Source organism: Rhyacophila brunnea, unplaced genomic scaffold (assembly GCF_057557595.1).
Source record: "Rhyacophila brunnea isolate RB1 unplaced genomic scaffold, BYU_Rbru_1.0 scaffold_12, whole genome shotgun sequence".
In the NCBI taxonomy this organism is placed as follows: Eukaryota; Metazoa; Arthropoda; class Insecta; order Trichoptera; family Rhyacophilidae; genus Rhyacophila; species Rhyacophila brunnea.
Window position 1 is genome coordinate 28,852,823 of NW_028232774.1, and position 17,553 is coordinate 28,870,375.

Here is a 17,553-nt window from a genome sequence, read left to right on the forward strand (position 1 = left end):
TAGTCGTTTCAAGATTGTATCATTTTTATTCAACATATTATCATTTTGAAAATACATGGAAGGTATTTTCAATAATAAACAATCTAAATTTTTTGTATTATTTAAGTATTGAATTTTAAAATAATAATGTTCTCAATCGTAAGTATAATATATTCAATAACAAAACTGGGTAGACAGCGGAAGCCATCTTTATTATGAAGCTATTAGGAACCCCCCTTTCCATTTTTTTTTTAAATAATTTTCTTGCTGTCGTCGTATGTATTTGAGGCATTTAACAAGTTTGCTGCATCACATGGAGGAAGGAATGATTCCGATCCCTCCTAACATTCATCATTTTTAACCCCCGACTTCTCTGTTTCGGCACGGGTATAGAGTACACTTTATAAATCACTAAAGATAAATGACGGCAAAGCAATTCCAAGTCTTTTTTTATTTTCTAAACTCTTTCTTTAAGCAACAAGGTGCATAGTTTTTACATCAGTTCCATGCAGCTTTGTATCAGGACAAGAAAGTATGACACTAAAATCTACTCATTCTGCAATCTTTTTCTAACATATCAATTAACATAAAAAGAGCTAATTGTGATAAATATATCACTTTACGTATTCTGGTGGTCGATTAAGTATAAAATTTAATCGTCTGAGCTGTCAAAAGGTGATATCTTTTAACAGTCTCTCTCTTGGCCGTGCTAACTTTGAGAACGAGACAAAGTACGTCCATTTTACATATTGAGAGTTGAGCTATTCTGACTGTTTTACTGCAATTGCAATGACATTACTAATAATACACTTGTAGGTTATGTTGATATGTCTGATGTGTCAATACAAAATTCTTGTATTCGGCTCATTACCGACTAGATGGCGCTGGTTCGGTCCGCTTGTGTGCGGTCTTATCGTATCGGTCCGGTTTGTATATAAAGGACCTTCTGTGTTAATTTGGAACAATAAAAATAACGGAAATGTGCTAAAATGATAACTGAGAATGGACCTGCTGACACGTTTATAGCGTCATGAAAGGCGGCTGTGCACAATCAATATATATTATATGATGGGTGGAGATGGGGTAACTCAAATCATCGTACGTATGTTCACAACATCAAAGTCAGCTCGGTTTGCTAGTTAAATATAATTTAACCGGAAGTCGATTGCAAAGTCATTTATATTAATTATCAACCGCCATTATTTATATTTTACGACTAACTTTAAAAATGATTTTTTATTCATTTTAATGGCGTTAAGAACATTTTATTTCGGTAATCGCTTTTTATAATTGTTTACATGTATAATTAACTACTTTTTTTATTCAACTTAAATAATTTACAAGATTTGAGAATGTAACATTCTCTATTTTGAATATACATAATCAGAAAATAGCCTACTAAAAAAATATCTGTTGGATTCGCGACCAGGCGTTGGTTAGGAATTAAGGCACTTAAAATGATACCTTGATTTAAAATACAAAAACCGATAGCCAAACATAACGCAATTTGTTAATCATTTCATGTAAGAACTAAATACTGATAAATTTGTCGTAATTAGATAGGGTTCCCGTAGCTTAATTATTGGTAAAGCATATTGCCGCGAATGCTTTTCGGTTATTTGCGGTTATCTCAAAATGGAGGTAACCAACTTTAAATCTAACGATATCAAGTATACTAACGTGATTAATATAAAATATTATAATCTTACCTCTAAGTGCACAGTGACCGCTCTATATGCTCTGTCTGCTGTGTTTTGAGCTTGGCAGGTCAGCGTTTTGTTATGGTGTTTCCTTTTGGGTTTCAGTCTCAGGAATGACCTTGCGGTGACCTTCTTCCCATCTTGGAGCAGCTCAGCGGTGTAACGCAAGTCCTGAGTCATCACATTGCCTTCACCATCAATCCAGGTTATCTGTAAGAATAAAACGAGGTTTTGTTAATTATATTTATTATAATTCTGTGGTTGCAGGGTTAAAGTTCTTAAGTTGCGTTTTTTACGAAATTAAGTTTTAATGACATTGTTCATAAAAAGTAAACATGTGCTCTTTTTTGTGTATCGTAGATATTTTCACATGTAAGTAAAATAAAATAGATATCTTAATTCGTAGAAATAGCTTAAATCGAGAAAATCGTTTTTAACTGTAAGTAAAATTACTTACTCAAAAAATTGAATATAACACCACAATTTCTTTTATTTTGTTAACTGTCAAATCATGCTGGAACTGCATTGTATTGTTGTTTAATTTATTAAAACGCAATTAAACTCTGAGGCGGACAAAACCGGTCCTAATTTATTGATTAAAAGTGGAAAAAGTAACACAAAAAAATGCGTTTTATTAAATTAAACAACAATATAACACCACAATATCAAAAACTTAATAATACATAAATAATTTAAAATAAATAAAAAAAGATACACCAATTAACTTCTAAGCAAGAGTATTATGAAAACTGTGATTTATTTAAAAACCGATTAGGTATCTCAGTTGCAACCAACTGACTTTAGCATTTTTACCCCGAAACCACGGAATTAACAGTAGAAATAATATTTTAATGTCTATAAGAGTCGAAAGTTGTAAATAAAATACACTGTTAATAGTGAAATATTTATATTTATTTGCAGCTAGCAAAAATGTTCATTTATTATCAAGAAATACCTAATTATTATAAAAATTCTTGATTTAGTAATCACACTCACTTTAGTTTAAGCTACCTGAGGTTTTGGGAGTCTGTAACTTGTAAAGGCACTTTGCAATTTAAATATAATTATATATGTTGAATAAAAACTCTGTTAATAATTTCATATTGTCACCATTGTAGTAAGCTGAGTATCCAAAATTCTGAGTCCCCTAATTATCACCACGAATTTAATTTACATAAAAAATACTCCGAATTAAAATTCCTTGATTTGACCATTTTTACAAAGTTGAAAAAAAAACATAAATAAATAAGGCAGTGCAATGCGGAATAATAATTTAAATTGAAACGGAAAGTCCCTTTGTAAAAAATAAAATAGAATATAAAAAAAAACAAAATACACCACACACTCGGTCCACACGGCCGGGGTCATTAAATACCCCTGGCCCATGAATAAAATAAAAACCTTTTTTTAATTTAGGGTGACCTGCCGTTCTAAACAGCCCGCCGGTTCACATTGATAAAGGGTAATAAAGGGGGCGAAGTTATATGGACCCTCCTTTAGTTATACAGGTTGTATTGTGAAGATAGATTTCTAGAAACTATTTACTGGATAATGCCATTTATATGCAAGGTTTAAATTAATACATTATTATTTTTTTCAGTCGTTTGACGAGAGGGTTTAGACCACAATATACAAAGATACCTAGTCTCAATTCATTTAATTGTGAAAATGTATATAGGATGCAAGCAAGTTGCAATAACGTTCTCAGGAGCTTGGATTTTTCCGCGCTGACGGATTTATCAGCACCGTATGTGGCTTAGGTTTAGTCTGGTCTACAATATATTCATATGGGGGTTGCTCGCTAGGGAGAACCATATGCGACACGACTAACCATTTTAAAAAATGTAGCAAATCAATGCTTCAATTTTTATAAGATGCAGTCAACTTTGTACAATGAGACAGGTATATTCCCACAAACGATAAAATTCCGTTAGGCATTCCCACAGAACAGATAATAAATAGAATACCGATAGGCCATATTCAATATGCCGCATGGTGAAGCAGGATTTTGACTATGTGAGTGTCCTACGAAAATGAAGCACGCATTATGCACGTGCAATGGTGTGTGTAATACACCAACATTAAATGAGCGTAAATGCATAAACCGAGAGCAGCTTTTAGTATTCGATGTAAAACGTATTATTGACACGTGTGAAAGTTTAGCCCGGATTCTTCCTTACTCGAGTCGGTTACCTGCTATCGCCTTACCCGTTATATATTTCAGTTCCAATTATTTCTGAGTTCCCTGGGCATTCCTTACCTGTCAGTGATTGAAACACCAGCAAATATCCATCGTAAATGAAATAGATTGCCTCTGTATAGTAGAATAATAATAAATTATTATAAAGTTAATACAATTGATTATTTGATTTTAGAATTTTAGATTTATTTCCTAGCTCTAAATACACATAATATATGTTTTTAAAACAACATCTTGCGATAATAAAACAAATATCTCAAAGTTAAACGTAATAATTAATATTCCATAGGAGCATGTAAATGGTTGTGTAATTGTTTCAACTCAATTTATAGAATAATACAAAATGCACTTTAAAACAATTGTAAAACATCCTGTGTCGCGCTTACGCCGTTTTAAGCGACGCCTGGGTAGAAAACGACGCCCACAAGTGGACGCCTAACCAATTCGCATCAGCCGAAGGCTACACCTTTACCATGTAAATAAAGATGGACAGTAGATTTATAAAAAGGCGAGGAAAGAAAACTTTTGTATCGATTTAAATGCCTGTATTTAGAGTTTCCGTATTCGCAGCTTTTTGCCTGCCGAACCCTTTTAGAATTTATTTGCCATTGCACGGGCAATGATCTTTCTATTTACATACAATCTACTATCATTTATTTTTAAGACACTGTATATAATAGTATGTTCTTTTACATATTAATAACATATATTATCAGCCCGTTATTTGATCAAGAGTGTTCATCATTGTTCATGTTGATCGGTCGTTATTGTGATTATTCTTTCTAGCCTAAGCTTGAGTCCAATTTTTTTATTAGAATTTTTTTACAAGAATCCAACATTCTAACCGTTCTCCCAAATATTGTCCTGCGGTACACATCTACCAATCATATTATCATACATAATTTGACAATATTTATGGGATATCTATAACCAGTAGAAAAACTCTTTTTGAAACAAATACAACACCCAGCAGGATTATATACGCTATAATACGTGTCATATCTAATTGCAACCAAAATTAACTACTGATAGTTACAATACTCTCTGGAGCGCATTCTTAATTGCGATGTTCATTGCGTTATTTGTTGAATAAAAAATAGTTTATTAAATCATATTGTCATTTTACACATCGTAGTTATATAATATTATATAGATTCTTGAACATAAAGATACACGTTTATTAATTTATATAACATTTAGTCTTTACATAGGGTAATAGTTTTTTCAAACAAACGTAATAATTATTGATTATAATTTTAATCAATAATTACTAATGTTTGTTTAATCTCCTTGTAAACTACTGAACCAATTTTGATTAAACTTTCCAGTTTAAAGATGACATTTTTGGTACGAATTCAGTTTACAAAAACAAAAATTTTCAGTAGAGATTGAAAACACTATTTTATAAATAAATGCAACAATTTCAATGTACTATGTGTATATTTTGAAAGATGAGCATTTTTTTATCTTAAAAATAATATTTTAAAATAACACGTAGGCATAAAACAAAAAAATTAAAAAATCAAAGTTAAAGTATCAATTTGTACATCGCATATACCTAGACCCCTCTTCCACGTTTGCCAATGTTTTCGGACGAATTTTGATAATAAGTGTGGCGACATTATGGAATATATATATATAGGCCATTTAAATACAATAAAATCACTTTTGACACAAATGTATTATATAGAAAATAGACTCTTTTTATAGGGACGCCTTCAAATTCAATCAGTTTTTTTTAACTTTAGATCAGAACGGTAGTATGGTTCACTTGTCTTACTACTAGTAGATAATACTCGTAGCTGATAAAATAACATCATAATATAATATTAACCCGGGTTACTCTTAGGGTTCGCCTAAAAATCGGTTAATGAAATTAGTTTGGCTGAAATACGTGGTTGCAAAAAAGTTTAGTTTGAGAAAGTGTAACAAGCTAGGAGAGGCCTTCATTCATCAGCGGTTTGTTACCTTGTCAAGATTAAATAATATTATATTAATAGAGATAAGACTTAGAGATAATTTATTTTTTAGCTAATATTACTAATTTATTCAAACGAGTTATGTTTTGTGTTTATAAATAATATAATAAATTTAAATACAAATTTATAGACGTATTTTTATAATATTACTCATATAATATTTTACACAAGTGCCGAATACTTACTACATAGCTTTTTATGCAATAACATGGCCATCCTTTGAAAACACCACCTTGTGCGGTTTCTATACATTATACGTATAGACATAGGTCTAGACTTCAAAGCCTACCCACAGATTAAACCAACATAGTGACTATCAGAATTAAATATAACCGTATGATATTATCAAATCTATAATATATATATATATATATTAAATAAATTGGCATATCGCTTACCTGGTAAAATCCATTATAATGTGGTTTAATATAAAGTTTTTATTCATTTTATTTTTTATAAGTTATTGATATTGATTTTATTATTTATTATTAATTAACTGGTATAGTATAGCTCTAAGACTGAACAATTAGTAAACTTTGTCGAAAAGGTATTAAAGTTGTTATATTGTTCTATCATTTTTGTTCGCACTTGCAGCGCTTTTTAGTGGACTGTAAGTAAAGGAAGATTTAGATGATGAGGGGGGGTATACAAGGATTCAATCCAGGCACTATCCATTGATGTTGATAAGGCGGGTACGCTGGGTTGGCTCAGTCACTGAACTGGTACGATCAGTCTCACGGTTACACTGTACTTGGGACGGATGGGTGGGTAATGAGTTTATGAATTACGGTGATTGAGCCGTAACTCGCAATTAAATTACTTATTCGATGACGCTAGGGGCAAACTAGTGCATGTCTTGAAACTTTGATGGTCTGAAGATAACTAAATTGTTTATAACATGCCTGGGCATACAACAATGATTGTGGGAGGTAGGTAAAGAATATGTATAGGATTAGCACTTCCATAATTGGCCCAAACACACACGAATAAGTATTTGTTGACCATATAATATATTTTTATACAAGTGAATTATTCATTAAATATAATGTGCACTGTTTGTAGAATTGTTTTGATCTCGTGCATCTGTTAAATTTATATTTTCAAAATTCATCAACTTATTGTAACTGGGCGATTGTAATTTCACAAATGAACAAGTGACATCTAAATAATTGAATAATACAAAGTTTTTGTAAAATGAACTTTCCTGCCAATTCCAATTTTGATTTTTTACGTATATATAATATCTTATATTATATAAGTTAACATATTTTAGATTCGATTTTAATTTGATGTTCTTTTGTGTGACCTTATTAAGCAGAGTTATTTTTCATGTTTTATGCCTATATACCAGTAGCGAAGAATGGAGGTAGGGTGTTAGGATCCGCCATAAATAGTGAATATTAAACTCCGTTAGTCAAACTAGGACTACAATTTACAGATGGTGTTAGTTAGTTTTTAAATTCAATTAAACCCTGCCCATGCAAACCATAATAGTTTTGGTATACTTTGGGCGATATGACAAAATTTTACACACTTTTTCATTCATACTTATTTGTTTTCGTTGAATGAAGAATACATACACAATATATTATTACTGTTGGTTCATTTTTTTAAATTCATCAAGCCCTGCCTAAACCAAACTATAATAGATAATAAATATTATCATATCTATAAAATATCCAAAGTTATTTATGATTTATTAATTTCATAATTTTAGATATTTTATATAGTTTTTTTGACTATTATTTAATTCAATTTTAAAAACTAACCAACGCAATATGTAAATTGTAGTCAAATTTCAATGAAAACCAATACGTATGACTGACAAAATTTAGTGTGCACTATTTATGGTGGACCCACCCTTCGTTACTGCTATATACATACATATATTTTAATATTGATGAATGTAATTATTATTGTTTTTTCAAGTATGGTAATTATATATTGATCAACGTAGCGAACCCGTGCAAAGCTGGGTACTTCAAAAAATTTAATATAAAACCGAAAAAACGAGCGTTTTGAAACGTTGTATAAATAATGTATTATCTCTATGACAATAATTAATTACAATCTTTTTGACGACTCCTTGACATAGCACGTCAGACAGACATATACTTCTCTACGGTTTGTATTTCATGGGGGGTGAGGCCGTTGCAAGTGTAAGGGATGATGTAAAAGCAACATGATAAAAAGCGTGTGTATCAAAAAGGCTTTTATTTATAGCAACCCTTATTGAAGGAGCTTGCACTAAAGTGTAATAGCTTTTTAGGGTCAGACGGAGAACGCCGTCCATCGAGCTTTTTAGTATTTGACAACATTTTTCATATCTTGGGAACGGAGGAATTTATGCATTCTCAGAATGCTTTTATTTACATACTGGCATTTTTATCCGTCATATTATATGATGGTACACAATTTATTCAGAGAAAATGGTAATAAAATATCTTACATAGAAGATAACGTCTTCAGCTGTCATGAAAATAATAATGATAAGTTGGCATATAATTTTAAAGTAAATATATACACATACAGTGCTTAAGGAAAAGCATTAATCATTTTGTGTAACCGGCTGATTCTAAATAGAAAACTATTAAATGAAATAAAGTATAATGATACATATTGCACGTAATTAAACGTTTTATTAATATTAAACTTAATATTCCAGCTTAGTATTCTATAGGTATTAAAATCGATGCGACAAATACATATTTGGTTATGTTAATCGGGCCATGATAGCCGAGCGGTTTAAACATTGGCTTATAATGTCGTAGGTCCTAGGTTTGAATCCTGGGTCTGGAAAATATACATATTGTTTTATAATTTCAGTTTGCAGTCAGAGTATGGACCTAATAGGTTGAGCAAGTGGCAAGTTAATACAACCTCCACTCTGTGGAGGCCCATATGATCCCCTAAGGATAGAACATGGTAAAATAGTAGTAATCTTCGACTACACCATATTATTTAGAATGCTCGTCTCATGTCCCCACTAGACAGATAACAAATTATAACCCTTTTTAAAAAAATCAATGTATGTTACTTGAATTATTGTTGTTTTTTTTTAAATTAATTTCTTTTGGTATACAATTTTTTTTGGTTTGTATTTTCTTTGGTTTTATGTGTACTTTTTATTCTAAATGTCATGTTGTGAACGTCTTCAATTAATAATTTCTTATGGGCTCAGTGTATCTTTTTTAAATATATAAAGAAAAGATTAAAATATATATGCCGGTTGTGGCAATAAATTTAATGATAATTACTTTCTTTTTTTGGATCATTGTAAGAATAGCTCAAATGCTGAATGAATATTTTATTACTCAAATATAAAATATGAATCGTATGTCCAAAATAAACACTTTCGGGAAAACGTAATTTAAGATTTTTCACTCGGCTTTCTGGTTTTCTGGTTTCAATAATTTCAGGTTTCTGTTAAGCATATACTCTGAAAAATATTATGATACTTAAGATAGGTATACAATCTGTACTTAACTCACGTTGTGCATAACTGTGTAACATGACATGACATCACAGAAAAGCTAAGGTTAACGTCCGTTTCATAGTATGTAAAGTGTAACAAAATATGTACAGTGTGATTTGCGGCGGTTAGTTTGAATATCGGTATCCATATTACGCTATTTTGAGACACTCGCAATAAATCGTCAGGCACATTTAGGACTGCAAATTTAATATAATATTTTCTTTTTGCAAACATAATATCATCATAATTAAAAAAGCGAATAGCAAAATAAAAATAATAAAAAATCATGTTTAAAATTTATCGTAAAATATAAAAAAGTGACAACAGATGAATACAAGCGACTTTGCAATCATCATCCGGTTCAATTATATTTAAATAACAAACAGTGTTCGATGTGATATTTTATGAATGTACATACAATGGAAAAGTGCTTGTAGAATCAGAATCGAGAAAAATGTCAAAACGGAGATTACCGAATTTGAAAGTAATAATCTCATTTAAAGAGTACAATAGTTCTCGAAATTATTTGAAATAGTATTATGTTTAAATATGTACTAATGAAGTATTATTGAAAGTTAATTATTAGTTATCAGTAAAATAAAAAACTAAATAAGAGTATCTCCTTGTATTTGAACAGAATCACAGAACAGATTAATAAATATAATTCCGAAAGGTTATATTCCAATGCACTACATTTTGACGCAGGATTTTGAGTGACCAACGAAAATTTACCAAGCATTATGGACATGAAATTATGGACACCAATATTAAATGAGCGCCAATTCATAAATCGAGAGCAAAGTTGTCATTATTCGACGTATGAAATATTCTTGACACGTGTTTAAGTTTATCCCGTATTCTTCCACACTCGAGATTGGTTGCCTGCTTCTCCACATCCATTAAGGCTATACCTCAGTTGAGGCATGGTCTAAAAATATCGTGGCTAGGCGATGCGCGGATTGAGGGTCGCGGGTGCAAATGACGCATGCCAAACGAAATATAATTTGTCATATAAATCCAACATGCGTCTATTTGAAGTTCTGTTTATTGTTCTATTAGTAACAATAATAATATATTCATTGACATGTTTTCTTTTTAAAGTAAATGGGTAACGTTTTTTGTCATCTTTACACGATTTAAGAATTAATAACCCCGTCGCCATCACGAAACAAATTGACGTATTCACACCTCGACGTTCGGTCTCCGAGTGCCAGCGAGTTCAAAATTTCGTCGCGCCTATAGTTGAAAATTATTTGCCGTTTCACTGAAGCTTTAAGTATTTCAGTTCACATTGTTTCTGAGTTCCCTGAACAGAATAATAGAACTAATTTATGTCTTAAATCATTGAACGCTGAAGACGCACTTGGCGCGTAACGATCAGGCGACCGAGCGATGTAATTAGCATGCATTTTAAATGTGATAATTAAAAAGTAATTATCTACTCAGTAGTCAATGTACGAGTGTCGAGAACATCTTGATAAATTTAGTATTATACCAAATATTACTATCGTCAAAAGATTGTGGTATTTAGAAGCTAATATTACATTAAAACTAGAACAATACTTTCTAATTAAAATTAACCGAGAACGTAATATTTTACGAGGTATAAGGTCAAAGGTCAAAGGTTTTATATTTTGTTTTTAACTTTGAATTTACAGCAGCTAGCAGCTACCTTGCAACATATTTCACGGAACACTTGTCTCAGTAAAATTTACGTAAAGAAAGAATCCTAATCCCCGAATGATTATGAGATTAAATTTCTTACGTATTTTTCTTTTGTTGCCCGGAATCTAACAATTTAAATGTAGGTATAGCAACTATAGGCATTTCGCAAACTTGGAACACCGTTAGCCTTGACGTGTGATTACTGCGAGAATTTAATTCCTTAAAAATGATATTTCTCCGGCTTACGTAAATCCCGTATTTTGTTTTGAAAAGAAAACAAAACAATAAGTCCCCAACCTTCAAAGTTCGTGTACTACCCCGAAAGTTTGTTTTACGAATAATTTTATTTCGAGAAAGCTTCTCGCTTCGGATTCGCGAGGAAGTCATAGTAACTAAGTAACTCAGTGGTTTCCAAACTTTATGTTACTACGCCTCCCTTTTAAAAAAATCTACGCGAACTATTAGCTACTATAATTATAGCGAACTTATTTTTTTTGTAATTTTGATTTCCAAAGCTCCAATATTTTATGAATGCATGAATATAATCAGTGAATCAGTGAATAATATTAGCATTAGTGGTCCTTGCATTGATTTATTCACTCTTTTTTTTTTTTTTTAATTTCAACCAAATCGGCAAGTTTAACAATAAAATTGTGCGTTCCTAAACAAATTTGCCTCAATTTTCAACATTATGATTTCACCCTTTTATTTCATTTTTTACGAGAAAGCCAGCACGCTTCACAATATACTATAGAAGTGAGGTATTATAAAATTACTTTCCATATTTTCAGAAAGGTTTGCAAACAACCTTTTATGGGACTGTTTTATGTAGTTTATCTAGCGGTCATTTTATAAAATAAGCATTTGCAAACTGCAAATCTGTAGCTACATTAATTGTGTGAAACTTTTAGCGCCTCCCTTCGCAACACTCCGCGCCTCCCAGTTTGGAAATCGCTGAAGTAACTAATAATTATTATTACCAACGATCCGTCTAATTTTTCTACTTCTTATGTGTAGTGTGCAAGACTCCTATGTCACAATATTTAAGTAAATACATTTTGTATATACTATGTAATTCAGCGGACTAGAACCCAAATGAAAATTTTGTACAATTAAGCTATTGAGAGAGCTTGCGCAGAAAAGATAAACTCAAATTAAGGCTGAGAGAACACCACATGAGATGTGTAGAGCATGGCCCTCACAAAGGGGGGGCTGACAGGGCTCTAGCATGGGGACCCGGCATGGCGAGTCGACCAAATAAGTGAGATACACACACATCACAAATTTGCTCGAATAGTAAAAAAAGTCGCCTGCGGCGCTATTTACCTTTAGTAAATGTTATATTTTAAAATATCTTGCTGTGCGATAAATTTTTTAATTGCGTCATTACTTGATAACTCCATAATTCAAGTGGATGTAAGTTTTAAAAATACCTATCTTAATACCGTGAACGTCATTTGGAAAACGCTACTGTAGAGCGTCATACTGCCTTTCACCTTGGCGATAGGTAGGGGGGCCCGACAAAGATCCTAGCATTGGGGCCCGCTTCAAGATGTGGGGGCCATGGTGTAGACTACTCAATGCAAAAGATAATCGTATTAATAATTACTATCAGTGAATTTATATCGTGTTATTATCATATTTTCCCAATTAATTTCCATAGTACTACATCATCCCTATGTATTCCTCAGATATATAATGATACATCAATAAGATTCAATGAAAACCATGGAAATATGAACTTGTTAAAAAGCAAATGATATTATATTCATATTTCTTACGCTTATCCAATAAATTGAAAATTACTATATACATAGTACATAATGTCTTGTTTGTATTTTTAATTGGCTTACATCACTATTGTGATTGTGAAACTAAGTATATTTTCTAGATACCTGGTTTTAAAAAGTTTAATAGTGAAACATCTTCAGATTATTGAGTAACCTCGATACATTGGTTTTAAGAAAATAGTTCTCCGCGAAGTATTGAACATGTTAAATATTTTTAGTATAGCATACCTATATAGATAATCGTAATACATTACTTAGATTACTTAGAATATCTATAAATTTCTAACTTTATTATTATTAACTTTAAGTTTTCACAAACTTACTGTATGTGTGAACAAATGTAAGTCACATAGAGCTTTCATTCAAAACAAAACAAAAGTTTCACTTTTGTTACACAAACAATATTTTATAGTCGATAATTTTTTCGTAAATCTTTAGCCATTTATGCAATATTTGCTTTATTAAGCTTAAAGAAACAATGTTTGCGAAAGTTTATCGCAGTTAAAACTTAACACGAAAGAAAACATCCCTACTCCTTACCTCAGCAGCTGGTTTTCCTCCAACAGAAACGCACTCCAGCTCGATCTCCTGGTCTTCGGTGGCATTCAGTCGAGAGCCTTGCGTAATCTTCGGTGGTTCTGGAGGCACGAGGACTGATAAGTTCGCGAAACGAGATCTGATTCCTGTTTGACCTGAGAAAAGAGAATAACGAAATAAATTAATTATTAATTACATCAACCGTAATTTATATAATTAACATTTAGTACTTATATTTATCTTAATATTATAATTTAGGAAAATTAGTAAAATTACTTTGTTTTTTTTTTTGGTTTAAAATCAAATCATATGTGTACTTATATATGAATTTTCGTTACCAGTGCTAAGTTGGCAATCTTCCAGTTATTCTGGAATTCAGATAATATCGCTAATACTATGGGACCATATTATTATTATTGTCTGTCACATGCAAAAACTTGTATTTTCAAGGGACAAACGGTTACTACGGTTAGTAATATACACAGCAGCTAAAAATCATTTAATATGTTAGATTTATTTATAGAAAATTTATACTTCTACTCTGAAATCTATTTTATAGAGATCTAACAACCAATTCATATTTTTTTATGGTTACCAATTCAACCACATGCATAATATCTTAGAAATTGTATTATGTGTTGCTATGAAAAAACTTTATATGAATCAATTGAGGTTTCCTGAAAAGTTGATATAGCTTTATTTTATGATTGATTTGAAAAAAATAAACAGCTATTCCCTAGGTAATGTTATAGCTTTTGAATTACACCTAATAAAATAATACTGCTTATATATCAGAAGAATTTATTTAAAAATATATTTTAAATTATAATCAAATATAAGCTACATATTAGAAACATGCTATAATGACTTCCAACCCTTTCAATTCCGAGTCCATTTCACCGTCGAATGAAAGCTTCAAATTAGGAACGTCGTGTTTTAAAATAGCTGAATACTTGTACGTATTATTATACATTATATACACATATACAAGAACACACGGACGGCGTTTCCGCTTTCCCTTTTGGGGGGAATCCCGCGCTGAAAATTGGTTCGTGTCGACTGCGCCGCGACGTCTAATCTCGCTCGCGGGGCTCATTTTCCACCAGCTAAACTTTTCAACTTTACATCGAAATCGCAGAGCCGGCCCTGGGCCGCTGTGGCTCAAATTAACGCAACCCTACTTTCCCAAGTTAATAGTGAAGCATGTCCAGTTACCAAGCTATTAAATCATTCCGGCTGCTTTTTGTTTACGTAGCGTTATCGTGAATTCACGGGTTATATTATATAATTCATATAACACTTATAACAATTGTATCAAGGAAAATTGGCCGAGACCATCTGGACAATTCACAGTCATTGTTGTCAAATAAATGCTAAGTTCGTTCAAATTAATATTTACGAAAAATATTGATCGATGAACATAAGAGATTTTTTGAATTTATACCTACTTCTTTAGGCGCGTTTGGAAAATCAAATCAGAGTGTAATTTTGGCGTGTGACATGTAAAACATAATTTATTTTTTCACACGAAAAAAATCGCACTCGATTGGATTCGAACCACGATTGTTCGGTTATCAGCCGAACGCACTGCCTTTACGCCACAGTATGATAATGCAATCGTGACGATTATACAGTATAATATTAAAGTTTTGAATTGTTCCGTTGCCTAGGCAGCGAATTTATTATTGTAATATGTCCGAAGAATTGTTCCGGTGGCTAGGAAACAAATTTATTATTGTCGTCCATTTGCAATTCCTTATGTAAACAAACTTTTAAACGTCGTGGCAGTTGTTACTTTAAAAATAAAAACAACGATAAATAATTATATAATTTAGTAATATAAGTTAAAGTGTATAGAAATAAACCAACGGCGTTACAATAAGCGGTCCTTTTTCTTGAGTGTGTAATTTGATAAGACAATTAAAAGCTAGTTGAAGAATCTATGTTATCACAAGTTTTGTTTTTGTTTTGTTACGCCAAAGAAGTATTATTTCTAACGCGCGTACATACGTACACACACCGATTTTTTTTATTTTAAATAAAAATCAGACGATGGTTAGGCCCCATGCTCTGCAGTATAATTGCATTATAATGTGTTATTTATGGAATAATAAATAAGTTATAAAAAGCGTTGAAATAAATATTAATTAACTCCAATCAACCAAGGACGTCTTTTGATTACCACTATTTCAATGCTGCGTAAACACAAGATATTGTTTTTTTTTAACTACTAAATAATTACAATATATTAATGAAAATTGCAGTCTATAGACTAACACACAGTTTAAGTATAGATTTAGTAAGTTATCATTTTGAAATCTCAGGTTACGAAGTAACAAAATAAAACTGCTAGAATAATGCATTTTGAGAAATATATAACGAAATAGCAACGGTGAAGTAGTGAGGTGAGATGAAGATAGAAGTGCGTGAGCCTCATATCAACGTTTTCCATTTTATCATGTTATTAAAAAAAAATACCAAATCGGTACCTACATTAAATATTTCTTCATTGTCTGCAGACTACTTTTTATTTCGCTTGGATGAAGTCGCATGGTAAGTAATCCTAGTTTATAATATATGTTGTGCAAATTTCTACAAAATAAAATAATATGGTTATTTTCTTCTATTGTGTAACTGTCAATTCATGGTGGAAATGCATTGTAATATTAATTGAAATAAGACACAAATGTTATCGTACGGATTTCACTTTTATTAAATCAGTTGAAAATGTCCCTCTGAGGTGGTCAAAACCGGTCCAGTTATTTCATAAAAGTGGAATTAGTACGATAAAATTTCCGTTATATTTAAGTTAATTGTATTCCTTTAATAACTATAGTATTTCACCAGACATAAAATGATGTATGTGTTATTAGATACAACATACTAGGTTAAATTTTATTTTTATTTTGTATAAATAAGATCGATTTGAATATGTCCTTTGAACCATTTTGGTTTAAAATATCCCTTTGAAGCGAACGAAACCGAATATTGTATTTTATTTAAATTAATACTAGATCAATGGTAAGATATTGACATTTTATTGTTTTTCTTATTAAAATATCAACACTTGTGCACTACCGATTTTAATTGAATCATTAGTCATAGTGGTTGAATGTAGTACCGAATATCGCGATAAAATTATCTGGTATGTGAACGATTTATAGATTATTGATAAAATTTCTATTAAACTACGATATACTTCAAAATAGTATCATACTTCTTCCGGTCCTGATAAGGGCTTATTGCCTCGGGAGGAAGGAGAAAAAAAATAAACAAAAAAAATGGCAGGATGTTGTTCAAATGCATATAGACGTAAATGTAAGAGCGGACGTTGAGATTGTCTTCTAAGATTGTTTATTTTTTTTCAGTAGCAATGAAAATTACGTGCGTACCTAGCAAATATATCCCACTAAATTATAAGAATATATGAACAATACATCATATTTAACGGTTAAATTATGATTTGAGTTAGTAAAATATTGATGTTTGACTTTGTACATTTGAAGTGTATATTTATTAATATCATGGAAAGTGTTAAAATTAATTTTCAATCAAGTTTGGACTATACTAATATATGGCTACATAATGATTATTTTACAAAATTTTGAAGAAAGTTAAATATGTATTTTTTTTTATTTTTTATTTTAGAGTTAACAACGGATTATGTGTCTATATATTTTGTAAATATAGTATAGTGTTGTGAGTATTCACATTATGTTTTTCAATATGTGTTTAGAACCAGAGTACGGATCTCGTAAGTTGAGCAAGTGGCTAACATCCATTTTTCGTAAAAAAAAAATCTGTTAATACAACCTCCACTCTTTACTCTGTGATGGCCCATATGATTTTTTTAGGATCGAACGCGGTAAAATGAATTCAATAACAAGTTATGTGAGTTTTAAGCCATATAGTGAATTGCATCTAGTTAGTAGTTATGGCACGATACACATCAGAAAATGTGTGTATCGTATATTAAAAAGCCTAACGTTGATAAAACATTTTTTTAAATGTTTTTTCTTACTAATAAAATGAAAAGATTTACTCAAAAAGCTTTTCAGATAAAAAAAAATGTTTATCTTTAACGGCATGAATCAGTCAGATATTATCGATTTTTCTTTCAGCTCTTCCTCTTTTTACCCCTTTATATTTCCCGATGATTATCTATCGGCCATCCCAAAGGACGTACTCGGGTCCTTTGAATCATCTATTAAGGAAGAATGGGTAATCC

General features: G+C 31.1%; 1 protein-coding gene across 2 annotated transcripts in view; it reads right to left on the reverse strand.

Annotated features, from left to right (window-relative positions):
- Nucleotides 1-17,553, reverse strand: part of LOC147078033 (irregular chiasm C-roughest protein-like) — a 622,953-nt gene that overhangs the window by 89,769 nt on the left and 515,631 nt on the right. For both annotated transcript variants that reach the window (XM_085940191.1, XM_085940190.1), the window contains exons 7-8: nt 13,329-13,480; nt 1,689-1,889 (exon numbers count right to left, since the gene is read on the reverse strand). In XM_085940191.1, the coding sequence (XP_085796317.1) occupies nt 1,689-1,889; nt 13,329-13,480 (353 nt within the window). The remainder of the gene's footprint in view (nt 1-1,688; nt 1,890-13,328; nt 13,481-17,553) is intronic.